Source organism: Hemicordylus capensis, chromosome 6, assembly GCF_027244095.1.
Source record: "Hemicordylus capensis ecotype Gifberg chromosome 6, rHemCap1.1.pri, whole genome shotgun sequence".
Classification (NCBI taxonomy): Eukaryota; Metazoa; Chordata; class Lepidosauria; order Squamata; family Cordylidae; genus Hemicordylus; species Hemicordylus capensis.
In genome coordinates, this window is record NC_069662.1 from 160,950,312 (window position 1) to 160,978,010 (window position 27,699).

The 27,699-nt window shown below is 45.8% G+C and overlaps 1 protein-coding gene across 17 annotated transcripts in view; it reads right to left on the reverse strand.

The window, feature by feature from the left end:
- The window catches only part of LOC128332064 (sodium channel protein type 5 subunit alpha-like), a 205,676-nt gene that overhangs the window by 129,380 nt on the left and 48,597 nt on the right, over positions 1-27,699 (reverse strand). For 16 of the 17 annotated variants that reach the window (XR_008310543.1, XR_008310542.1, XM_053266305.1 and 13 more), the window contains 5 exons: positions 24,746-24,874; positions 23,858-23,949; positions 15,907-16,095; positions 10,445-10,555; positions 108-198 (listed from right to left, as the gene is read on the reverse strand). Coding sequence is in view for 15 of the 17 variants with exons in the window: in XM_053266305.1 (XP_053122280.1) it covers positions 108-198; positions 10,445-10,555; positions 15,907-16,095; positions 23,858-23,949; positions 24,746-24,874 (612 nt within the window). In the remaining 2 variants the exon portion in view is untranslated. The remainder of the gene's footprint in view (positions 1-107; positions 199-10,444; positions 10,556-15,906; positions 16,096-23,857; positions 23,950-24,745; positions 24,875-27,699) is intronic. The other variant, XM_053266316.1, reaches the window with a different exon arrangement.

Here is a 27,699-nt window from a genome sequence, read left to right on the forward strand (position 1 = left end):
ACTAAACAAAGAAACAAAGAACACTGTGCTAAAAATAGCATAAAGTAGAAATGTGCAGAAATATGAATGACTGTTAGTCACACTTACTTACAGTGAGTCATACTTACTTGGGATCCCAACTGAATCCACAAGGCAATGGATTAGAATGATCACAATTCATTTTATGATAGATGGAATTTTCTTCTTGAGGTAAGATTCCTACAGAGTAATATAGGATTATCAGTTATCAACTGGACAATAACTGTATATAAAGATCAGTTTTTAATCAATTAAAGAAATCACAGCTGACATCTTAAGTGTCTTATTTAAGGCTAAACCAGATGTGATAGGACCATAATTCACAGAGCCCCATTTACAGAGTAGGGTGGGATTCTAACTTTAATAGTAAGAGGAGCATGTAGAAGAAGAGGCTCAGACTCTTCTAGCTCCTGCACCTTACTTCCCCACAGTTAATTGCTCCAGTCACTTTTCTCCATTTGCTGTTCTGTTACCAGAAGTCAGCCAGGAATAGAGAAAAGTGCTTGGAACAATGGACTGAAGAAAGGTTTAGTTCACTTTATTGCGATCTTTGATCAAATATGGATCCAATAAATCTACCCTGAGGGTAGATATCAATATAAACACATTCACGCATATACATATTAAAAATCTGTTACATAGAAGATTGAGATAAAAATATAGGATAAAACAAAATTAAAAAGAAAAAGGAGGGACGGTTAAAATTGACCGTTTCTGACACACCATGAGTGAATTTTAATTGCAGCTGTACAGAATTTGGCTACTGAATGCGAGACATAAGTGTGTTTATCAGAAAGAAATAAGTTGATATAAAATTCAGATGAATTTTCAGGCTTTTATCTTTGGGAAATAAAATTGATGTTCAATATAGTGAATAATAGTGTTTATGTTATATTTTTGATTAATGAAAGTACTTCATAGATATGATTCCATTAACCATTATAAAAGTACTGAAAATATACTGCTACCCTTTGATTCTTAAACTAAAGAATCAAAGAATCTTAAACTAAAGAACCAAAGAATCTTAAACTAAAGAATCAAAACTAATGGCTTGTTTTTGGCATACAGTGGTTATCCAGAAGTGTGCATCTCCACACACAAAAACCAAAATCACCAGTCATCATTGGTGGGGGGTGGTGGAGTTGCAGGAGAACAAGCTGGTTCCCCAAGGGTGGAATGTAAGGGGGTTCTGCTGCCCTAGGTTTGCCTTAGAGAAAGATCTGCTCTCATCTTCATTTTGTCTTTATCGTCTATCTATCTGTATATAAAAAAGGCTTAGGTGGTCTGTGGCAAATGGTGCGGATCAAGCCCCGCCCACACAGTGCTTTACCAATTGGAGGCAGCAGAGCAGGAGTACCGTGGTGATTAGGCAGTGGGAATTCCATATTCTGATAGGGAAGAGGAGCCTGTGATGGTTAAGGTCAGTTGGAATGCAGCTGCTACTGGTGGGAAGATTGTAGAGGAAGGAAGAATCTATCTATATATATATAGAAGGATAGTGGGCAGGGGCCTGCAAAGAGTGGGGTTGCGAGGGAGGAAAGAGTACCTTCAGGAGAAGGAGGCTGCCACTGTGAGAATTAGATGAGGGAACAAGATCTGTTAAATCAAAGGGGGAGAGAGAGAGAGAAAGGAAGGAAGGAAGGAAGGAAGGAAGGAAGGAAGGAAGGAAAGAGAGGGGAAGAACGAGTGGAGGAGAGAAAGAAAGAAGGGCGAGGGATGGACTTGGGCCTGTCAGCAGCCTGAGGAGAATGAGTGGCCATGGTGGCAGTGAGGAAGGGCCTGGTCAACTGTTGCCACTGCTTGGAGCTACAGAGGTCACTGGCGGAGGGAGGGAGGCAGGCAAGGGATGGTCCCAAGCCTGTGAGCATCCTGAGGGGAACGAGTAGCCATGGCGGTGGCAGTGACAAAGGGCCTGGATAACTGTTGCTGCTATGCTACGGGGAGGAGCAGGAGCAGGGCATGGGTGAGAAGATCTCTAGGGTCAGGGGGCTGCAGCTTGGCCAATTGCGCCGGCAACACAGCAGCCGCGACCAAGAGGGGTGAGGGGGATGCAGCAACAGGATGGAGGAGCAACCAAGAGGGGTGAGGGGATGAGGAGGAGGAGGAGTGCAGCTCAGGTGAGGGTGGAGAGAACTCTGAGGTGAGGGGTCTGTGGTGGGGGTTGAGGGGCGCAATCAAGTACTAGTGTGCAGATGCTCTGCATGGGTTAAGCTAGTTAACATTATAGCTAATGAGTTCATCCAGGCAGCACCAATCAGAAAAATACATGCAGTGTGGAAGAATTCTAATAGTGCATAGACTGAATGCATTACTTTTCATTGGTGCTCTCTGTAGTTAGCTACTCTTCAATACTTTGGCTATAATAAATTTGTTTTAATTTGTGTAAAATTTTATTTTAGATTGTGGGCTTAAATTTACAGAGTGAAAAAATATATTCCATTTTAACGCTATGTGATCAATTGTTGATGAAGAATGATCTACAGAAATATAAACAATGCATACATATACATGGTTGGGCAAATGGTTGAACGGGTGGTGGCCTCACAGCTCCAGGCAGTTTTGGATTATGCAGATTATCTAGACCCATTTCAAACTGGCTTTCATGTGGGCTATAGGGTTGAGAAAGCCTTGGTCGGCTTGATAGATGATCTCCAACTGGCTATCGACAGAGGGAGAGTGACTCTGCTGATCCTTTTGGATCTCTCTGAGGCTTTCGATACCATCAACCATGGTATCCTTCTGGATCGCCTGAGGGAGGTGGGATTGGGTGGCACTGTTTTACAGTGGTTCCGCTCCTACTTCTTGGGCAGATGCCAGATGGTGTTACTTGGTGTCATGGCTCAGACCTCGGAGTCAGAAGAGTCAGAGGAGGAACGGGAGGACTCAGTTGGGAGTGCAGGCTCAGAGGCACAGCAGCAGGATTTGGCTGGGGAAACAGACTCTGGACCTGGGCTGGAACAGCAGCATACAGAGGAATCTCGACAGTGGGCAGACATGAGTGCTGAAGAGGCTGATCAGGAGGAAGCTGGAATTTCACCTGTGTTAAGAAGGCATCTCAAGAGAAAGGCTCAGTGGGAGACACGCAGGTGCAAGATATCACAGGAGAGGAAATAGAAGTGCTGTGTCAGGAAAGCCTGATTGGCTGTCGGTTATCTTGCGCGCTATATTAAGCAGATTGTTATTGGCGCAGATTGTTATTGGCACAGATTGCTGTTAGCAGCTTTCGCTTACCGCAGACGGTTTTCATACTTAGCATTCTTCAACCTTTCGTGTTCCAGCCTGCCCTTGTTCTGTTCATTCCTTGCTCTGTTGTCCCCTGTTCTGTTCATTCCTTGCTCTGTTGTTTTTTCAGTTATTTCTCAGTTATTGTGGGGGGGGGGGGTACCTAGTTTAGTTCAAGGGTCTTTATTTTGTTTGCTACTATTTTTCTTTGTGAGTCTTTTTTGCTTTCATTCATGCAGCTTCGCTGCTACTGTTATTTCCAGACTTTCTGTTTAACTCAAAGAAGTAGAGCTGAAGAGGTTGTAAATCCTGTCGGGTTAGCCGAGCCAACAGATTTACGACACTTGGAGACTGTTGTTCTGTTAAGTGAGAACTGAAATGTGGAGTCCCACAAGGCTCCATACTGTCTCCAATGCTTTTAAACATCTACATGAAACCACTGGCAGAGATCATCAGGAGGTTTGGTGCTGGGTGTTATTAATATGCTGATGACACACAGATTTACTTCTCCATGCCGACCTCATCAGGAAATGGCATATCTTTCCTAAATGCCTGTCTGGAGGAAGTAATGGGCTGGACGAGGGATAACAAACCACAGTTGAATCCAAATAAGACAGAGGTACTGACTGTAGGGGGCCAGAACCCAAGAGATTATTTAGATCTGCCTGTTCTGGATGGGGTTACACTCCCCGTGAAAGATCAGGTACATAGCTTGGGAGTGCTCCTGGACCCAAAGCTCTCCCTGGTTCCTCAGGTTGAGGCAGTGGACAGAAGTGCTTTTTATCAGCTTCAGTTGATACATCAGCTACATCCATTTCTAGAGGTGAATGTCCTTAAAACAGTAGTACATATGCTGGTAATGTGCTCTATGTGGGGCTGCCTTTGTACGTAGTCCGGAAACTACAACTGGTACAGAATGAAGCAGCCAGATTGGTTTCTGAGACAACACAAAGGGACCACATAACACCAGTTTTAAAAGAACTGCAATGGCTGCCAATATGTTTCTGGGTGAAATACAAAGAGCTGGTTATTACCTATAAAGCCCTTAATGGATTGGGTCCAGGCTATTTGAGAGAGCGCCTAATTTGTCATAATCCCTGCCGCCTGTTACAATCTTCTGGAGAGGTCCGGTTGTGGTCAACCAAGAACTGGGCTTTCTCTGTGGCTGCCCCAGGGCTTTGGAATAAGCTTCCTGCTGAAATAAGAGCATCTCTTTCTCTGTTTGTTTTCAGGAAGAATCTCAAGACCCTCCTGTTCTCTCAGGCTTTTAATTAAAATTAATTTTAATAATTTTTAAAACTCATTTTAATAATTTTATTCTATTTTTTAATTGTCATGTATTTTAATTTGTGAATTTTAAATATTTTAAATTTTGTACACTGCCTAGAGATATGATAAATATGATAAATAAATAAATAAATTTAGATGAATATGCCTAGCCCTGTTCCCCTCCCCCAGAAATTGAGATGTCTACACCCCTGCTCCCAAGCCCTAGCCCAACTGGTCTTGTGAACGACCTTATAGAATATTAGGTTTAGAAGGGATCTTGAAGGCCTTCTAGTCAAAACCTCTGTTCAGTGCAGGGAACTTCTACACCATCCCTGATAGATGGCTCTGTTTGAAAAACCCCTGTGAAAGACAGCCTATGACTGCATGAAGCAAACTGTTCGACTGCCTCATTATGTTTGCACCAGCCCAAAGTCTATTAATCAACAATGTATGTGGCACAAACTTTCTTCCTGTGTTCAGACAGGTTTTGAAAACCCATTTGTTTAAATGGGCTTTAGTTGTACGTGTGCAATGTTTTAATTGTTTGACTGTTGTCTATGTTTCTGTATGATGCTTGGATGATAAAATCATGATAGAAAGCAGGATATAAACAAATACATGACAGCTAAATTGAGGGATTGCAAAAATGACTGAAGTAAAAATTCAAAATGATCTTATCTCAAAGAATTAGGTCTTTAATAAAAGGTAATGCAGCCGGCCAGTGCCTTGTCTGCAAACCACTGCTAACCAGCAAAGAGGCACCAAAGTGGTGGTTCTCTTTTATTTAGCAAAAGGGTAGTGACTGTCCCTTTTCATCTCAGCACAGTATCTTTTCTAGTAGCTCCTTGCAGGCATCTTCCTTGCAAAGAGACACCTTTTAAAGTGGTATTCTCTTCTGTTTAGCAGGGGGAGAGCAACTGGCCCTATCCATCCCCAGCACAGCATTCCTCCAGTGGCTGTTGCTGGTATATGCCTTATGTTTCTTTTGGGTTGTCCCTTTGGTGACAGGGGGCCATTTTATTTATGTATTATTTATTTTTTCTTTGAACAGCAAGAGAGCAAGGATACATCCCTGTCTAACTCCTCTAGAAACCAATACTTCCTTAGTGAGATGTCCAGATCTAGAACAGCGAACTCTAATCCGAGAATTGTCATGAAGCTTACGAATGAGGCATAAAAGGCAATGATCAATTGTGGATTCAGACAGTTTAGGCCATAATTTATCATGTGGGATTAAATCAAATGCAGCCCTAAAGTCAATAAAAGCGGCAAAAAGGGCAGCCTTGTGGGCAAAAACATATTTCCCAACAAGATATTGAAGGATTAAAGCCAGATCCAATACTGATCGATCCACTCTGAATCCAAATTGCTCGTCCAATAGAATGTTTTCTCTGTCGCACCAGTCCACCAGTTTACCATAAAAATGCCTAGCATAGAGTTTATGGGGTCTGCACCCAGACCCCAAGGAGACACGGAGACATTGCTATGGTGGAATCGGCCAATTTTTATTGAGGCTTAGTTGTATTGTGCATACAGGCACATTAGCTGGGATTGGTTCCTCCCTCATTGCAGTGTGGTCCCTAGTGGGCAGGCCACATCCGTGGCTGCCCTCACCTAAATGACCGTGGCAATAGCACCTTGGCTCCAGGCAGTTCCTCCACTCTAAAGCGGGGGCGCCCTTCGTCGCTGACCTAGGGTCAGGTCCCAAATATCAAACGCCACCCCTCCAATGCTGCACAGCCATACGGAAAGGATGTTGCCTGCAGAGAGGTAGGAGTTAAGCAGCATCCCTGATATGTCAAGCCTCAAGGGATCCACCCCTCCTCCTGGATGTAAAAGCTTACCTAAGGTGCCACAACCATTTCTTAGCTGTTGTCCACCGCACTGTACCTGCCATGGCGGGCATTAGCCTAGCTTAACGCCTCGCACCCCACAGCCCCAGCAGCACCGCCGCCAATCCCAACCTCAAATCATCGATGAAAAGCCTCATGCCCATGGCTGAAAGGTGGACCCTGTCACCCCGGTAGAGGGCAGGCTAAGAGAACATAATGTCATTGTGCGGGATGCACCCTCCACCCCTAGAGGCCAGAAAGCGGGCCATTGCCACATTGACTCCATGCCTAGCCCTGTCCACCTTGTTCTGCCTAAGCACCCCCTTCCATACCCTGCACTGTGTTATGTCAGACTAGAGTAGGACCATGCCTGGGCACCACGCTAAAACTACCCCCAGATCCTGCGTGGTCTGCTGTGACAGTGAAATACCTGACTGACTAATTAGGTTGTTCCCCCTGAAATGCAAGAGCAGGATATCCGGTGCTGGATTCTCCTCCAGGTACTCTCACAGCATTGGCAGCAGCTGGGCCCTCCACATTCCCCGCCGCCCCCGCCGCTCAATGGAGGCCCATTGCCCCAAGCCCAATTGTTTTCCTGGATCTGTGCTCTGCGCCTACTTGAGGGCCCAAAATATAAAGGAGTGGCCCAGGACGAGGACTCTGGCCTGCTTCACCTGAGGCTTCGCCCCTGTTCAGGAGAGATAAAGGGGGGGGCAGGGGGGGTCCTGGGTGCAGGGAGGTGTGTAAAAAACCCTACCTACTCTCAACGTAAATATCTGTGGTAGGCTGTGGACCGCCATCGGCCTAAGCTCTTAATGGCAGCACCCGAGTAGCCCATACCTGCTGCTGCCAACGCTGCGCCGATTCTGAAAGAGTGTGATTATATGTGACATGTGGACACACCTGCCACATTGAAGGCTCTCTTCATCACTGCCCAAAGCTGGTACTGGCACAAATGGCCACTGTCATCATGCACAAGGAGGCATCCCTCTGCCTCGCCTCTCAGCTCCATATAGGCCCCCAGGGCCTGTACCGGGCACATGTTTTGGTTGACCGCTCTGTGAAGGGTGACCAACTGCCCCTTGCCCCTCTGGTTGGTCCTTGAGAAGCGGAGCTTCAGTGTTACCGAGGTTGGGCCCAAGGCCAGGTCACACTTCTGCAGGACCCTTCCTGCCAGGCTGTGTGCTCCCCTGGGGAAAAGTTCCCCAACCCTGAACTCTCTGTAGAAGACCACCAGCGCCTCCTCATAAGGGGAAGAGCATACCTCCTCAAGGCGCCACACGGCACGCTGCAGCGCCTCCGGTGTAATAGGCCGCCGCTGATCTGGCTGGGCAGGGCTCTCCCTGGCCCAGCCTTCCAGCATGTGCCGGACTCTGAAGTTGCCTGAGTGGTCAGGAAGCCCCCTGGCCTTCCCATAGAAGGCCAGTGCCGCCAAATGGCCAGCCATGGTGCTTACCACCAGCCCGCTTGCCCGGAGGTGCACCAGGTACTGCATCAGGTGCTCGGGCGAGGCCAGCCACTCCTGGTCGATCCCTACCTGCAACCTAAAGCGCTGAAAAGCCCTAACTCTCCTGTCATAGGCTACCCATTTCCTAGGCGCTATCGACACCTCGATTGCCCTGAGCACCTCTATGCTCCAAGGCTCCACAGCCCCTCGGGCATCTTCTCAGGCAGGGGGGCCGCATCGGAGGCCAGCTGCCGGAAACGCCGCATCTGAAAATGAGACAGGGCATCTGCCAGATCGTTCTGCACTCCGGGCATGTGCTGAGCCGTAAACAGTATGTTATTGCACAGGCAGTTTAGCACCAATGCATGCACCAGGCCCATGACTCTGGGAGATTTGGAAGTCTGGCTATTGACAACCCACACAATGGCCAAGTTGTCACACCAGAAGCGCACAACCGAGTTGCTGAAACAATCTGCCCAGATGTGCACGGCCACCACTATGGGGAATAATTCAAGAAAGGTGAGCTCCCTCGTAACTCCCCTCTCAGCCCAGTCACGTGGCCATCGCTCCATGTACCACCGCCCCCTCAGATATAGCCTGAAGCCAAGGCCACCTGCCGCGTCAGACTGCACCTGAAAGTCTGCCTCCAGTTGTGAGGAGTGCCAAAAAGAAACTCCGTTGAAGGAATCGAGGAAGCTCAACCAGAGCCTCATGTCCTCCCTCATGGACGCAGTTACCCTGATTCGGAAGTGCAGCAGCCTGCACCCCACTGTGGCATCGCAGAGGTGCCGCAAGAAGGGGCCACCTGGGGCCACCACCCAGCAAGCAAAGTTGAGGTGACCAATTAGGGACTGCAGTTGGCACAGAGTCACCTTCTTGGCCTGCACGCAAGCTCTCAGGAGTACCTTCAAGGCCTCCAGCTTATCTGTGGGTAACCTTGAGAACTGCCCTTGTGTGTCTAGTTCTATACCCAGAAAGGTAAGCCTGGTGGAGGGCCCTTTGGTCTTGTCTTTTGCCAGGGGCACTCCCAGCTCCTGGCAAAGGGCAATGAACATGTGTGGCAGTGGTGCATTGATTAGAGCCTGCCCTCCCTCCAAAAAGGTAGTCACCTAGAAAATGTGTGGAGGAGCTGACCTGCGCTCTTTGGCGCAGCACCCACTCCAGCATCATGCTGAATGCCTCAAAGGTTGCACACAACACGGAGCAACCCATAGGCAACGCCCTGTCAATGTAGTATTTTCCCTCAAATGCAAACCCCTGCTGGTCAAAGTCAGCTGGGTGGACCGGCAACAGCTGGCAGACTCAATGTCACACTTGGCCAGCAGTGCCCCAGGCCCACACGCCCGGACCATAGCCATCGCCTCGTCAAAGGAAGTGTAACGGACTAGCCGGTATGCTGTCATTGATGGAGGTGCCCCTAGGGTAGGACAAATGGTGTATCAGCCTATATTCCCCAGGAGTTTTCTTGGGCACTGCACCCAGGGGGGATAGCCTCAGAGTCCACAGGGGAAGCTCGGTGAAAGGGCCTAGTACCCGACCCAAGACTACCTCCTTGTTGATTTTCCTCGCTACTACATGCTTCAACCCCTTTACTGGTTTTAAATTGTGCGCAAAACTAAGCCTATGCGGAAACTGGGATGGGATGGGATCCTAAAGCCCTGGGAGAAAGCAGCTTCCATGTATTGTGTGTGCTCCCTCTCCAGGTAATCACGCAACAACCGCCGCAGTGCAGGAATCCTAATTGGGGTGGGGCCCTTTTCCCGCACTGCCTCCATGGGCCGCTGCAGGCCCTTTGCCCCCACCTGAGTGGTGGCCCCCGGCTCCCCCTCTGAAGCCCTTTGTCTGGGAGCCGGGGTGCTGGCCCCTGCAGAAGCCACACACATGCCTGAATTTGCAGGGAGAGCAGGAGCGCTTCCTGTTCCTGTTGAACTCCCAGCACACCAGGGGACTTTGAACCCCCTGGGTGCCCGCAGCTGAGGCCGCTGATGCTGCTGGAGTCCTTGAAATTAAGAGGCCTCTTTCTGCGCGCAACCTGGTCAAGGGCCTAGCTGGTGTCATGATTCTGAGCCACAGCTTGGGATGTTGCTTCTCCCAAGACAACCCCGGGTTATTAGACACCCGTTCTCTAAAGGCCTGGTCGTAGGACTCCCATGCATTGCCTGCAAAGTCCATAAAGGCCCTATGAATGGTGTCAAAATACTTGATGAGCGCAGGGCCCTTTTCAGGGTACTTTTGTGTGACCACACCCATGTATATAATAAACCCGGAAACCCAGTTGTTCCAGTTACGCTCAATGGGCTTCCTCTTTGTACGTTCTTTGTCCTTTTCCTGCTCCCCCTCCTTGCCAACAAGCTCGGGTTACTTGAAAAGCAGTTGGAAGACATCCATGTATTCGCCCTTCCAAATGCGCTCCTCAACTTGAGACAGTAAGTGGTCACCCAAGGGGACAGGCCCGTCCTCAGTGCTGCTGCCGGCACCTGCCGGACAGCCTGTGTGGAGGTGGTGGTTGCTCCTGCTTGCCTGGCCCCCACTTGCCAAACCTGGTTACAGGTAGCGTGAGGTGATGCCCAATTCATTGAGCCTGGAAACCACCCGTAAGGCCCGATAGGGGGGCTAAAAGGCAAACAACTAGGCCACACCCCCTGGGGAGACTCACCGGATCCAGACCCTTGTCCCTCAGGTTCCTCAGTGGCGCCCCTTGGTGCAGGTCCCACAGTTGTCCCGCCGTCTCCTGGACTGGGCGATGTTAACACAGCCGCCTCGAATGCTGTTAAACAATCGGTAAAGCCCTGCATCAGTTTAGCTTGCTTTGCTGCCCTGGACAACCTATGCGGGTGTGCAGGGGCTGGGCCCCCCTCTCCATCCACCCTCTGAGTAACAACTCCAGATGGACCACCACCATTGCCGTCCCCTTTGTGTGCCGTGCGCTCCTTCTCCAAAGCCTCCAGCCAGGCAATAAGCGCCTTTATGGCTACTACCCTGTTTCCCCGAAAGTAAGACCTACCCCAAAAGTAAGACCTAGCAGTAATTTCTGATGTACCGCTAATTGCCCTAGTGCATTTTGGGGGGCTAAAATTAATATAAGACACTGTCTTATTTTCGGGGAAACACGGTATCTCCATGTCGTGCTCATCCTCTGAAGAGGAGTCGGGATGGGCTGGAGGCCTCTTAGGTGTTTTGGCTGGCCTCTTCCCCTTCCCTGATGGTGCCTTCTTGGGCCCCATGACCAGGCACACCCGCTAACTAGGACACAAGGATAAGGAGGGGGGATGTGTGCGCAGAGTGAAGGTTCCCACGTGCACTTGCCGCGGTGCTGCTAAGTAAGTAATGAACGGGGGGGGGGAGGTTGTTGCGAGCTGCCACTTTTATTAGGGCCTATGGCCTGGACTCCCTCCAGCCTGCCACACAGGCCTTATCCTGGCTTACGCACCCCCCGATCTGGGCCTCCCAAACCTGGGCCGGGTTAACTTTGGCCTGATGTGCTGCGCTGTGCTGCTCCTCGCTGCAGTCCCTTGCTGCCCAGCCATTCCAATTCTCCACTACAGGAAACTGCCATGGGGGGGCATGAGCCCGAAGAGCCCAAACCCTCTGTACAGTCCCCAGGCGAGCAGGACGGCCAAGCTGCAATGCCAGCCACCTGCCGCAGGCCATGCGGCCAAAATGGCGGCCAGCGCTTCCCGCGCCGAGACGCACTACCCAGGCACCTCGAAGCGCTGGGAGAGACGCGGGTGGGCCCAGCCCCAAACTCTCCACCGTTGCTGCCCCGGCTGAGCCACTCCTCCCAAATGGCAGCTGGTACTTCCTGCGCCAGGCTGCACCGCCAGGACACTTCGCCAAGCATTGGGCGAGACACAGGCGTGCGGGCCTTGGCCTGAACCCTCCGCCACTGCCCCCCAAGCTGAGCCGCTCCTCCTTGGGCCAGGCCACGTGCTTGGTGGCCGACCCAGAGTTCCTGCCCGGCACGTCTGCCGTCTTCACAGTCAAGAGGCGGACTGGTGCCGGCGCAGGCGCACTGCATCTCGGCTCTTCCATCCCCACCCCCGGAAGTGGCCAGGGCCAATGGGAGCCGGCTCCCGGTCCCACATGTGCTCCTCCCAGGGGGCTGCGGGCAAATTGGCCATGCCGCCGATAGAGGCGGAGAGCAGCTTGCTTCCCAACAAGATATTGAAGGATTAAAGCCAGATCCAATACTGATCGATCCACTCTGAATCCAAATTGCTCGTCCAGTAGAATGTTTTCTCTGTCACACCAGTCCACCAGTTTACTATAAAAAATGCCTAGCATAGAGTTTAGCAATAGTGCTAAGCAGACTAACTGGATGATAGTTCTCTGGGAGTCTCCTATCTCCCTTTTTATAAATAGGAATAATAATCACTATGCCCCAATCACTTGGGATCTGAATAATTTGATCTATAAAGGTAAATAAGGAAGCTAGAAAAGGAGACCACCAAGCCATGTTACTCTTAAGTACCTCCACGGTAATGTGGCCAATACCTGGGGTTTTGCCTGATTTCAACTGAGTAATAAGAGCATTAGTTTAACTGCATGACACTGGAGGCCATTCCAGTAACAGGGCCAAGATGTCTATTGAATGGAAAGCAAAATCATCCTCCCTTTGAAATAAATTTGCAAAATGATGCTCCCAGACTAATGGGGGAATTACATAATCAGAATGAATGGTATTACAACATAACTGACAGGTAATCAATCTCCAAAAAACCGCAGAATTTCTAGCTCTAGCTGCTATAATTAATTGGTTCCAGTCTGCCTTAACAGCTTTGCCCTTTTTTCACTTTAAAAGAAGTTTATATGATTTTTTTTTATCCATTGCCTCAGCCAGAAGACAAAGTATTTCTATGTACCAGGAGGGTGGCAGTGAGTTGGTAACACGCCTTTATAAGACTCCTCATCAAACCACCCATAGGAGCACCTTAAAAACCCACTGGCTCCCCCAGATTTTGGCTGGGTAAGAATAGGTTGTAAGGCCTGTATGATTTTATCATAAGATCTTAAATGATCTGGCCCAGATTCACAATCACTGGATAATATAACTGAGTGAAGCATACCAGTATTATGAGAAGTCAATAAGGACTCCACCCTAGCATCCAGGCTGTCTGACCATCTCACCCGAGAGGGACAAACCTCTAGATCAGAAGTGGGGGTACAGATCACATCCAATTTAAGTAAGGTATCACCAAAATTTAAAAGTAATTCCCTTGGGAGGTGGTCACTCTCACACCGAATAACAATTCTAAAATTAATAAGTTGAGAGAAAAGAGAAGGCAAGACAGCCATATAATCAATTGTTGAAAAGCCAGTACTGGACCAATATGTATATTCCGCTGGATAATCACCATATATTGCCCCATTAAGAATTTGCAGGTTTAGTTCATTGAAAGTTTGTAATAGGCATAGCCAAGCAAAATTTCCTTTGGAGTCTTTAAATTGACAAGCTAACAATGGGGGTTGAATTTCCCCATCAAATGAGTAAGATTTAAATTTAGCAAGTAATTTTAGGTTGTTGTTGACCAGCCTGGCATTAAAATTGCCAGCGATCAACAAGTTATATATTGAAGATGTACACTGAAGATCTTCTATATAAGATTTCAATTTAGACCATATTGGCTTAATGCAAACAATCCGATTCAAGGGCGGAATGTATACATTAATAAGTAACAGAAACAAGGCCTTAGATTTAATAATGAGGGCCATAGCCATCTGGTCACAACTTGATAATGAGAGACATTCAAAACTGAGAGCAGTGTTAACTGATATGCAAAGACCACAAGTCGCTCTGCCTCTATTCATTAAAGGGATAGCTGCAAGTGAAAAGGTAACAAAATTGTTCAAATACGGGTCCTCAGTCATCCAAGTTTCCTGAAGAAAAAGAAGATCAACTTCCACCAAAAATTTCCGAAATTCCAGATCCAGCAATTTTGATCTTAATCTGGCTACATTCCACAAGAGACTTCTGAGAAAACGATTCTTACAGAGTGGTCAATCAGAATGCTCAAATAAAATATTAGCATGCTCCAAAAATTGCCTATGTCCCAGATCTGGACCAATAGAATCAGCAAAAGCCTGAGGATTGTCTACCTCAGGCTGAAATGACTGGTCAAATAGAGAAGGAAGAAGAGCTGGAGAGCCAGAATCTTGCAAATTCAATGGTAGACATAGGAGAAAGTGCTGCCTTAGTCTGAATAGCCTCCTGTAAAGTTTGTCGGGATGAGCCTGGATTTAAAAATAAAATGCATTGGCCAAAATGTGGATCCACAGAAAAAGGCAGTACTTGACCCTTCAATATAAGCTCCATCTTGTCTTGAGATAAACTGTCTAATGGACTTGGTGATTTTGACAAGATATCTGATTTGATACAAATCCTTTGACTAGGCTCCAGTTCATCCTGCATAGCAATTAATTGTCCATCTGTTCCAGGAGTGGAAGGAGAAGAATAATCAGGAAAAGAATTTCTCTCTGATAAGGTCAAAAGCTGACTGCTATTCAGTTCATCTGAGGAGATACTAAAATTGTTTCCAGAATTATTAAAAGGCTTACAGTCCATCTTAACCGATAAAGTTTGCATTTGATTCATGAGAATCAACCAAAGGGAAAATGTCCTGAACAATATCCTGGGGAGACACAGATCATTTGGCAGCTGAAGGAGGATTACTACTCAACACTTCAGGGGAGCTCTTCCTTTTAAACAGTTTGGAATAAACATCAGCAAAAACAATTTGAGATTGAATGTTGTAAATAGCCAAAAAAAATGTGCATACGCAGGAGAGAGAGCAGGATTAAGGAGGACTTAAAGGTAAGGAGAAGCTTAAGGGTATTCGGTCTTCTGGTAAGTTGTTTATCATATGACTGAAGAGCAATAAAATTAATATGAAATGAGAGGAGTTGTGCAAGGGAATGTTTAATTAAAAACCAGCTGGACCATTGATTTGAATTCAAACGATTTTTAAAAATTGAATTGCTTCAATTGTAAAACTTTATTAAAGCAGCCTATAGGGGCCGCCCTCTCCTTAGGAATCTCCTTATGGTAAATAGAGGCAAAATTGGAATTAGTATTATCCAGATTACCTGAATTCTCTTGACAAATCTTATGAGAGCCTTCAGCAGAATGTAAATCAGACTTCATAGCCTCATGTTGAGAGGAGGTTAAGGTTGAAAATAAAGGTAATTTATTGAATGCAACCTTAAGTTCATCAACCTTAGCAACAATGGTAGACAAACACTGAAATAAACAAATAAGTGTCTCTGATGTAAGAAGCAAGAGTTTAAGACACGGATCAGTAGCAGCACTAGCCATGGGAAAGAAGGACTCTTTAGTCGGATCAGTCAGATTCTCTGCTTGAGGAGAGTCTGTATGCAAAAAGGGAGCGGAAATTGGTGAAGATAAAGACAAAGACAAAGACGAGGGAGAAGCAGAGTTCTCTCTAACTCCATCGGATCCCCTTTCTGCCTTCCAGCCACATCTGATTCGGAAGGAAAATGAGTCGCATTCCCCAGGAACTTAAATTCATGACATAGGCTAACTTCATCATTACTATCACTCAAATGAGCATTCTGTTACTTCAATAGAAAAGTATCCATTTTGGTCTGAACAAAGGCATGTTTTAAGGATCTGGAATTCAGCCCTTGCTCTCGTAATTTATGTCTAGGAGATTTGCTCTTAATCATAATGCATCAGGAGACCAGTCAGAAAACCTCTTTGAAGTAAAAAAAACCCCAAACAAATAATCATTCTTAATGCTCAGTACTCAGCTCTCTCTCACGTAACTGGCCAAATAAATATTAACTCAAATAAAACAAAACAAAGCTGCACACAAGCTTTCCTCGAAGGCAGCCAGCCAAGTTAATAAAAAGCAAGATAAGCAAATAGCTAAAAGATTAAAAGAACTAGCTCACAAAAACGCTGTCCTCCCCTTGGCATCTCAAGTGGAAGTCAGTGGCTATATTGTAAAGTGATATATCGTAAATGCCAGATCAGATACCAATGTTTTCAGAATGGATAAAACTGTTCACACAGCTACCCAAAAAGAAACACTATATATTTCAATAATATATTCAGCACAAATAATTAAAACTTGTTAAAAATACTGACATACAATGTACCTGCACAGCTCCAGGATGTGTTTTTGTCAAACGCAATGCAATTAGGGTTGACACAATAATGTCTTAAGTTGCCCATGAAGAGCTGGAGGCCAACCAGAGCAAAGACAGCCAAACAGAAAACTGTCAGCAGCATCACATTTGAGAGTTGCTTGACAGAGTGAAGGAGTGAGGCTATGATGACTTTCAGCCCTGTGGAGAAAGAGGTCAATTTATATAGACTAGCACAAAAACTGCAGTCCACTTTGATAACATTTCTCCTTATTATTCTTAGAAAAATGCTCTATGGTTTTTGGAAAGCAACCCCCCAAACCAACATGTTGTTCAGCCCTCCACTGCTATATAAATCAAATGAATGAATGAATGAATGAATGAATGACGGAGCGGCACCCCTGCACAGTGAGGCTGCTCCATGCTAAATCAAGATCTTGTCGAGCTGCAGAGTGCATGCAGGGTAGGGGCAAAGCACTTTTTGCTGATTCCCTGATGCTCTTTGTGGTCCGGAAATTTGTCCCTGGGATTCGTAAACAGAACTACCAAGACTTTAGGTGATAACGGATAAATGCAACCTTCTACAGCACATGAAAGAGAAAGTTCTTTTATATCCTTAGAATCACAAGGCAAATTTCAGATTATATAACTACTTGGTTCAGAAGGAACAAAATCTATCCACCCGAGGCAATTTATTTATTTATCATATTTTTATACCACCTGATATGTATATCTTTAGGTGGTGATCTCTTAATGATCTCTTAACACAGAATCAGTTATTCAAGTCAAGCTGCTTTTCATGCACCTGAAGTCAAATGCCGGTTATGCGAGTTTACATAAAGATCCCTAGCCATGCTTGTTTCCTATTTCCTTTGCCTTGCTTACAAGTAAACATGTGGACAAATGTGTTGGTACCCCTCCACGAAATAAGAAGAACCCACAATTGTCTCTGAAATAACTTGAAACTGACAAATGTAATTGGCACCCATCATTGTTTATTCTGCATTTAACAAAAATCAGACTTTGCTTTAGAGGTTTGATGCAAAAGAATATTTCAAATAATAACACAAATGAAAATGGTATGGACAAAAATGATGGGACCCTTAACCTAACATTTTGTTGCACAACCTTTAGAGGCAATCACTGCAAACAAGCGATTCCTGTAGATCTCAATGAGACTTCTGCACCTGTCAACAGGTAGTTTGGCCCACCCTTCCTGAGCAACCTGCGCCAGCTGTGTCTGGTTTGAAGAGTGCCTTCTCCAGACTGCATGTTTCAGTTCTTTCCATAGATGTTCGCTAGGATTCAAATCAGGGCTCATAGAAGGCCACTTAATAATAATAATAATAATAATAATAATAATAATATAATATAACTGTAGTCGAGAAGAAAGAAAAACAAGTGAAAATAATCGACATAGCAATACCAGGGGATAGCAGAATAGAAGAAAAAGAAATAGAAAAAATCACCAAATACAAAGATCTACAAATTGAAATTGAAAGGCTGTGGCAGAAAAAGACCAAAATAATCCCAGTGGTAATTGGCGCCCTGGGTGCAGTTCCAAAAGACCTTGAAGAGCACCTCAACACCATAGGGGCCACAGAAATAACCATCAGCCAATTACAAAAAGCAGCTTTACTGGGAACAGCCTATATTCTGCGACGATATCTATAACAACTGATAATAAAATTCAGCCATCCCAGGTCCTTGGGAAGGACTTGATGTCTGGGTAAAACAAACTAGTCAATAACACCTGTCTGACTGTGTAAACAAGAAATGATAATAATAATTCAATTTCTATACCGCCCTTCCAATAATGGCTCAGGGCGGTTTACAAAAAGAAATAACAAACAAATAAGATGGCTCCCACCCTGACCCCAAAGGGCTCACATTCTAAAAAGAAACATAAGACACACACCAGCAACAGTCACTGGAAGTACTGTGCTGGGGGTGAATAGGGCCAGTTACTCTCCCCCTGCTAAATAAAGAGAATCACCACGGTAAAAGGTGCCTCTTTGCCCAGTTAGCAGGGGATGTTTAATGGCTAAGTCCAATGTTTTGTACTTAGCCATTCTTGGATGCTTTTAGCTGTATGTTTTGGTTCATTATTCTGTTGGAGGATCCATGACCTGTGACTGAGACAGAGCTTTCTGACACGGAGCAGTACGTTTCGCTCCAGAATATCTTGATAGTCTTGAGATTTCATTGTTCCCTGCACAGACTCAAGGCACCCCGTGCCAGATGCAGCAAAGCAGCTCCAAAACATAACCAAGCCTTCTCCATGTTTCACAATAGGTATGGTGTTCTTTTCTTTGAAAGCTTCATTTTTTCGTCTGTGGACATAGAGCTGATGTGACTTGCCAAAAAGCTCCAGCTTTGCCTTATCTGTCCAAAGGACATTCTCCCAGAAGCATTGTAGCTTGTCAATATGCATTTTAGCATATTCCAGTCTGGCTTTTTAATGTTTTTCTTTCAACAGTGGAGTCCTCCTAGGTCTTCTTCCATTGAGCCCACTGTCACTCAAAAAGTGACGGATGGTGTGATCAGACACTCATGGACCTTGACCTTGGAGTTCTGCTTGTATCTCTTTGGAAGTTGTCCTTGGCTTTTTGTCTGCCATTCTCACTATCCTTCTGCCCATTCTGGGGTCGATTTTCCTCTTGCGGCCATATCCAGGGAGGTTGGCTACAGTCCCATGGACCTTGAACTTCTTCATAATATTTGCGACTGTTGTCACAGGAACATCAAACTGCTTGGAGATGGTCTTATAGTCTTTGCCTTTAACATGCTTGTCTATAATTTTCTTTCTGATCTCCTCAGACAACTCTCTCCTTTGCTTTCTCTGGTCCATGTTCATTGTGGGATACACAATGATACTAAACAGCAGAGTGACTACTTTTCTCCATTTAAATAGGCTGAATGACTGATTGCACGATTGGAGTCATGTGTGATACTAATTAAAGAAAACAGCTAATTTGAAAAATCACTCTAATCCAATTATTCATGATCTTTTCTAGGGGTACCAAAAAATGTGTCCAGGCCACTTTAGAATATCTTTGTAGAATAAGCAATGCTTTATCTCTTTTCACACTTGCTTTGCATATCAAAGGTATGCAGGTATACATGGGACAATTGCTTTTCATTTAATCACTTTTCAGGAAGCATAAAACACTTTTTCAATGAGCTGTAAGGGTACCAACAAATTTGTCCATGTGTGAAGGCTTTTATTCTTGACCAGGGTCATGAGGAAGTCTCCTGCCTAGGAAACCTGCCACCTGGGGCAGCCAACTGCCTGCTTCACCTGCAGCAGGGCTCTTCTTCCCATAGGGCTCCTGTCCCCACTCAACCTTCCATTTTCTTCCAACATCCATGCCATAGATCCTGTTCTCATACTCTGGGACTCTGGCAAAGTTGGAATGTGCCTTGAACTGCCACAGGTTGTAGAACTCATCATCAGTGGATAGAAACAGTAGCTTATAAAAAACAGGTTGCTCACCTGTAATTGATGATCTGGTAGAGAGCCATCAACATCCATAAGAATGGGTTCTGCACCTGTGCAGGAAACCCACGGTAGCCATGCCTCAGCTTGCCGAGGCATCCAAGCCCCGCCCACACGCAGAGTGTGCTATTTAAGAGTGGGCTGGACGCGACGTGCCTCAGTTATTGGATGATCGCCAAGTAGGACAACCATCTGGAAAAGCAGGTGAGCTCAGTTGCTTCAGTAGAGTACGCCAAGGAAAAGAGTTTGCACACCAGTACGCACATAGAGATACTACTACTACTGCAAAGGGGAAGGTTGGGAGGGTCTTATGGATGTCGATGGATCTCTACCAGATCATCAGTTACAGGTAAGCAACCTGTTTATCTGTATTGAGATCCGTCGACAGCCATAAGAATGGGTTTTTAGCAAGCCCCCAAAGGAGGAGGGTGCAGTGGTGCTATTGTAACACCCACTTAAGGGCGCTGCTCCCGAAGCTAGCCTCTGCAGCAGAGCGCACATCTATGGCATAATGTTTCACAAATGGGAGGTTTGAAGACCAGGTTGCTGCCTTGCAGATATCCAGGAAACTGACTCCCAAAAGGTGTGCTGCTGAAGAAGCGTAGGCCCGAGTAGAGTGGGCTTTAATGGCTGCTCCATGATGCAATAGAAGCTTTCCCGTTTCTTGGATGTAGGGGTGGAGGTATGGAGCACCTCCCAAGCACATTTTGCTGTGCGTATAATAACAGGGAGCATTGGAAGTGCCACTGGCTCGGTTGACTGTAATTTAAGCATGAAATTGTACACTGGATCATCTATAGTGGCCAATTCCGAATGGAGGTCTATACCCAGCGCTTCAGCCATGGTCTGAATGTGCCTGTGATAGGCCTTAAGCTCATCATTTGGAGAGACATGAACAGTCGGGGCCACATCTGTTGGTGGTTCTACAAGATTGTCCTCATCCTCCGGATCCGACTCAAAATCTGAGTAACCATGATGTTCTGACAGGGAGCTTGTCGATGAAGAAGGAACCACAGTTTGCATTTCTACTGCGGCTACCAGAGAAAGAGGAAGGCACAGAGTTTGCGTAGACACAGAGCGCATTAGTGGAGGTTTAGTTTGTGCAGCCTGGTGTGCTATGCATGGATGGCTAGTTTGTGTTACCACTGAGACATAGGTGGGCACACGAACCAGCTGGATATCTGGAGGCAGCGGTGTTAATTGTAGAGCTGAAGGAAGAGGCATTGCAGGCCTCCAAGGGCGGGCCGGGTTCTCAGCGGGCGGAGTCATAGAAACTGCTGGTCTGGAACCTGGGATGTGTACTGGTGCAGAATGAGCATAACCGCAGGTATTTCAAGAAGTGTGGAGTTGCACTGCGAAAAGAGTCGAGCAAGGCTGTGTTGGAGGGTTTGGCTCCAACAGAAAACCATTAAAAGTCGATGTCGAAGGAGTGCTTGTAGAGGAATCTAGCAGAGACAGGAGCGACTGCGTGGTGGTTTCCTATAGACCAACTTTGGCGTCCTCTGTGTCGAACTCAACATCGAAGGTTGGAAGTGGGGAGCAACGTTGTGGAGTTACCAGTCTCGACTCCGAAACGTTAACGTTAAAGAAGTTAACGCTAAAGAAGTTAACTTTAGCGAGCGGGCGGCGGGAGAACTCCCTGCCGTCCGCTTGCTTTGCCGGCTGGGCTACAAATGGCTTCTAGGAAGCCTTTTGCGCGCACGCGCGAAAGGCTTCCTAGGAGCCATTTGCAGCCCAGCCGGCAAAGGAGAAAGGGGACGGCAGGGAGTTCTCCTGCCGTCCTCCTGTAATGGGGGGAATAGTTGGCAAGAAGGGGGCGGAGGGGAGGGGGGAAGCCCTTGGTATCCACAGGGGGCGGCCGCCAGCCGACGGGGGGGGGGGGGGCTTGCTTAGCATGAAGAGGGCGGGCGGCAGGGACTTGGAGCGATCCTGCTGCCCGATTATGTCTACCAAGGAGCCCGCGGCCAGAGTCGGAGATTGAAGCGGGTGGCACCCTGCTGCCCAATTACTACAAGAAATACGTTTTTTTACTGGAAGGGGTAAGTAAAGCTCCCCCTTTTTAAATTTGAACCCCCCACCCCAGTGCCGGACCGGTTCCGTGCACACCCCTAGAGGTAGGAGCTTGCCTCCCCACCAACCCTTCCTCAGCTTGGTTGTGAGAAATTAAAATCAATTAAACAACAAATAAATAAATATTATTCAATATGTAATCAATTTGTTGATTATAATATGTAATCAATTTATGTTATTTACCATGACAAAATGCTACTTTAGATGGCTTCAGAGGAGATTAGACAAATTCATGAATGAGAGGTCTATCTGTGGTATTAGTGATGATGGCTATGCGGAACCATTATGATCAAAGGCAATATGCCACTGAATACAGATTGTGAGGAGCAACAGAAGAGCTCCTGCAATCATGTCTTACTCATGACCTTCTCTGGTTGGGTCACAGAGAGGAACCGGGCACTGGAGTAGCTGAACATCTGGTCTGAGATCAGGGTCCTTCTTTCAGTTGCCCCACAACTACAGAATGGGAGGCTTCCCCTAGAGCTCTGCCATAACCTTAGCAAGACAACCTTACCAAAGGGCAAGTCTTATTGATTTCAGTGTGCTTAGAACGACAGCCTTTGTTTTTGACCTATGCCCCTATCCTAAGGCCTATGCTACATCCTCCAAGAGATATATTGGCTTCGAATCTATATAATTTGAGTTCCAGTTATATTGTATGTGCCACTGTACATCTTTTGAAGAGTAAAGGTATTGGGGACTGCAACACTATTGATTGCAAACATTGAAACCTAGCAATGAAAAACGCTTTACTGCTGTCAGCATGCCTAACTTCTAATGAGAGAGAGAGAGAGAGAGAGAGAGAGAGAGAGAGAGAGAGAGAGAGAGAGATGCTGTTATTCAGGGCAAGTATCTGAAGTTATTTCATTTATTATATGCTCTAAATCTTATATACTGTACATAATCCTCCACTGCTTCTTAAGGGAGCATTTCTCAGCACATCTTGCCTTCTAAAGTTTAGGGTTTTAACACAGGATATTACATCTACTTTTTTCTTCTTCACTTTTTTTTTTAAAAGCACGTGTGTCCTGGTTTTTGTAGAATGGTTTGCATGCTTTTGCACAGGGTCTTTGGTATAGTTTTGATATATACTGTAGCAGCTCACCCTAACATTCTGTATGTGGGTGTGGGTGTATGCCAAATCAGCCACAGTTGCCTCTCATTCCCGGCAGCTCCAGTTGCAACTCTCTCCTATGCTACTCTGCCCCAGCATTAAAGAGAGCTGTGCTGCCTGCAGGCTGACCATTCATCAGGTAGGGATGTGTGACCTGATTAATCATTGACCAGCCCACACAGCTCTACCTGCTGAATTGCCACCCTGCAGGCAGGACAGCTCCCATTAACATCAGGGCAGAGCAGGATAGGAGAGAGAGGCACACTTGAAGCTGCCAGCAATGAGAGGTAGCTGCACCTGGTTTAGAGCATACATACACACCTGGCTCGTTGGGGTGAGCCACTATTACGTATATAGTATACAACACTGGGAACATTTTAACGAAGAAAGAATACAGTAAAATAAATAAAATTAAGCGAGAGGCAAGGCAGTTGGAGAATCTGGCAGTGCTCATTCTAGACCCTCTAACCAAACAGTTCAAAAGCCATGAGAGCCCACTACATGCTTTAGGTGCCAGGGTAAAAGATAGGGAATTGAGAACTTTATATAATTCCCTTCTCCCATCAGCACTGACAAATGATAAGAATATAAGAAGAGCCTGGCTGGATTAGGACCAAGCCCATCTAGTCCAGCATCTTGTTTCCCACAGAGGCCCACCAGATTTCTCTGGGAAGCCCAAAGGCAAGAAATGAAGGTATGCCCTCTCTCCTGCTATTGCTTCTCCTGCAACCGGTATTCAGAGGCATCTTGCCTCTGAGGCTGGAGGTGGCCTATAGCCTCAGATAAAAGGGGTATGAGTCACAGCTTCCATATTTCTTAGTTTGAGTGACTTACCTACTTCAGTAGGGAGGAGAGCTGGTCTTGTGGTAGCAAGCATGACTTGTCCCCATAGCTAAGCAGGGTCTGCCCTGGTTGCATATGCATGGGAGACTTGATGTGTGAGCACTGGAAGATCTTCCCCTCAGGGGATGAAGCCGCTCTGGGAAGAGCAGAAGGTTTCAAGTTCCCTCCCTGTCTTCTCCAAGATAGGGCTGAGAGAGATTCCTGCCTGCAACCTTGGAGAAGCTGCTGCCAGTCTGTGAAGACAATACTGAGCTAGATAGACCAATGGTCTGACTCAGTATATGGCAGTTTCCTATGTTCCTAGTTGACAAGTGTGTTTGTAAATAAAATGTCAGTTGTAAACACTGGCAAGTAAATGTTTTGATCAGGCAATGGGGAAAGTACAGTAGTCTCTTGCGACTGTCAATAAATAAGGAGGAAAAAAATCAGCTTCTCACCTGGGATCACAGAAATAGCTTTTAAAGATCTCAGAACCCTGAAAATCCGGAGAGCTGAAAAACTACCCAAACTACTAGATAAGGCTACATATCTGAAAATGAAAAAAAGATATGTCACATAATTGACAGGCCAATAATGACTACTAGTCATCATAGTTTGCTTTTATAGCTACAACTACCGGTAAGTATGTGATGGTAGAAGTCCCACACGCCTCCCATTAATAGCAGTGAGATTTACATGTGTGTAAACATGCATGGCAGTGGGCTTTTATTTAAAAATAAAAATAAGGAGGGCAGAATATCATAATAGCAATAAAATTTGCCTTAGTTAAAAGAATGCAAAGGGCAATGACTAGAAGCAAAGTGGCAAAAGCATGCTCAGGTGCAGAAGGGTGAGGCCTTGTGAGCCAACCGCTCTTCTACATCACCACCAGGGGCATGGCAACCGTTGAGCAAGGGGAGACAATTGCCCCCAGGCCCCAAGGGTCTGGGACCCCCACAAGGCTTGCCCTCGGCCAGGGCACCCCCTTCCCCCCCCCCCCGCACCCAGCTGGTAAGCAAAGCACTTGGCCGCTGGGAGAGGGAGACACATCCCTCTCCACTCCAGCCAGCATTTCACACTGGCTGGAGGAATAAACTCTCCCCCCAATCTGGGCATTGGCCCCTCCCATGGATCTGACATCATGGGGCTGTGACAGCCCCAACAGAGTTTCATTTTCCTTGTCAGCAGTTGGTGCAATCGCTGAAAGGGAGCTCCTTTCCTTTCCCTGGACTAGTGTGGAAGCTATCTCTAAAGGAAAATGGAGCACTGCATAGTCAAATATTCACCTGACAGGGAAAGCTAGAAAAAGTATTCTGATCTAGAAAAAAATAAACACTGAAACTTACGTCATAATTAAAACAAAGAAATCCAAGATGTTCCAGGGGTCTCGAAGATATGTGAATTGATTCAAAACAAATCCTCTTGCCACCACTTTTATTGCAAATTCAGCTGTATAAATGGTTGTGAAAACCGTCCTGAAAATCAAAGCATCAAAGAAAATAGAATCATTAAAAGTGTGGATGGAATAATGCACTAAAAGGAATAATGCATTAAAAGTGCGGATGGAATAATGCACATTGTATTGTTTCCTAAATGAAACTCAAGAAAAAAATGTGGGTATACATTACAAGCAGAGTGTGTTTGTGTACATTTCATTATATTATTAAATTATTATTATTATTATTATTATTATTATTATTATTATTATTATTATTAAATATTCCCTTTCTGCACTGATCCAGATGCTGGACTAGGCCCACACAGTTTGTGATTCAAGAAAGTGAACACAGAGACATATACTGAGGCCTGCAAGGTGCATATCCCCCTCCCCCATTTTGCGCTACGCTGATGATGCCACTCTGATAGCCAAGAATGTGGATGATCTGCAAGCTCTATTAATGAAAGTTAAGGAGCACAGTAAAAAAAAAAGGGGGGGGGACTACAATTAAATGACAAGAAGACTAAATTAATGAAAATGGGTATAGCAACCAGCCTCAGAACTGAAAATGAAGAGACTGAAGTGGTGGATAGCTTCTGCCTTTTAGGATCGACCATCAACAGTAAAGGATCCAACAGTCAAGAAATACACTGCAGACTAGCACTTGGTGGGGTTGCAATGAAGGCCTTGGAAAGGATATTTAGATGCCTACAAAGATTAGAATCATTTGGACAATAGTCTTTCCTGGGACACTCTATGGATATAAAAGCTGGACTTTGAAGAACCAAGATAGAAAAAGTATTGATGCTTTTGAACTTTGGTGCTGGGGAAGACTTTTGATACCATGGACAGCCAGGGAAACAAACAAATGGATCATAGAACAAATCAATCCAGAATTTTCACTCAAGGCACAAATGACCAGGCTCAAACTATCATACTCTGGACATTTTATGCGGAAACCCAGCTCCCTTGAGAAGTCCATAACGCTGGTGAAAGCTGAAGGAAAGAGGATGACCAGCAGCAAGGTGGATGGACTCGATTACAATAGCAATGCATGGACCATTGAGAGACCTTAAAGGCTAAGGTGAAGACATCATCCTGGAGAGAATCTATGTGGTTGCTAAGAGTCGACACCCACTTGATGGCATTTAATCAATCAATCAGGTAGCAAGCTGAAAGAAAGTGTATCCACCATCTCTGCTGAGGTGCCTGCCACTCAAGGCTGGCAGGCTGCAACTAATTTGGTTGGTCACAAGTTGAGCAAACAGACACATGGCTCCTCTCATAAGCTGATACTCTGCTCTTACACACACTTCCTTGGAAGTAAGCAGAATTTATTTCAATGAGATTAAAATAATCTCATTAGACACTGTCTCTATATGAAACTGCAGATTACAGACGAGTCTGATGAAGTGCAAGAAATAGCACATATGAAGGGAGGAGGATATTAGCCACACTAACAGTCTGACTAAAAGAAAGAAGGTGCTCTCAGGATTTTGGATTAAGAATACATTTAGTATGGGGGTTTGAGCAACCAGGAAAATTCAGTGTGGTTGGATTGCACTTACAATCTGCTGTTTCTTATCCCTGCCATCCAATATGGACTATTTCTACCAAACCTGGTTTAGTGTTCTGGATCAACTGTTTGTATCTTTGCTTTTCCAATCTAGTTTGGATGCATCACTATATGTCTGTAGAACAGGACATTAGTTTTTGAAAATAGTTACTCTAGGGGTTAAGGCCATTGTGACTGGGGGTGGTTGGAATAGACGTCCTGTGAAGACCCATTTTTAAGAACACCTGAGTTATTGGCCACATTTGCACATAACACAAAACAGTGGGTCCAATGGGCCCACAGTTCCTCTCCCCCCTCACCCTACTCTCCCATCCAAATTCAGATGTCACGGAGAGCTCAAGACTGCAGAGAGGAGGGGAACTGACTGCCTTGGCTTCCTTCTTTACTGAAGGACAGCCCTGGCAGCCAATAGCCGCTGGAGTGAGGGAGGAGCTTCCTCCCTCAAGATGCCTCTAAATGCCAATTGCAGGGGAGCAACAACAGGAGAGAGGGCATGCCCTCACCTCTTGCCTGTGGGCTTCTCAGAAGCATCTGGTGAGCCACTGTGAAATGGGATGCTGGGCTAGATAAGCCTTTCGCCTGATCCAGCAGGGCTGTTCTTACAATATGTTCTCAACTCTGGCTGAGATGCAGCCAGACTGCAGTGCCACTTTAGGACCTAATGCTGGCACTGCAGAACTGGAGGTCCAGGTGGGAAGCCTCAGTGCAAACTGAAGGTACACATCAGAATCTGGGGAAGGAAAGTGCAGGTCCATTTTCTGTTGTGACTGCAGTTGCCTGCATTCAGATGTGCAGGTTTTGAAACCAGAGGTCCCTTCACCTCTGGTTTCGTGTTATTTGCAAATACAGCCATGTAAATTAAAATGAAACTACAAGTACAAGAATAAATAAATATTAACTGCTTATTAAATTCTAGAGGGACAAAATCCTTGTGTGTATGCAGTATACAAAGTTTTTCTCCCTCAATTTGGTAGTCTATATTTTAAAAATAAAAGGAGGCAGTGGAAGTTCCCAGAGACATAGGTTTTGGGAAGTATATAAATACGTTAAATAAAATAAAATAAATAAAGCACTTTTAAGTCCCAATGATTTCAAAAGAAGAGAATTAAGTGTACGGTTAACCCTCCCACTGAAATCAATAGAGCTTAAGGTGTCTGCGGTTTGGCGGGATTGCACCCAGAAGAGTACAATGTGGCTGGATTGCACTTACATTTTGAGCCCTTTCTCACGATCAGAGAAAGGGCTCCAAAAGGGTGAGAAGAGAAAGCCTCAAAACACTTACTTCC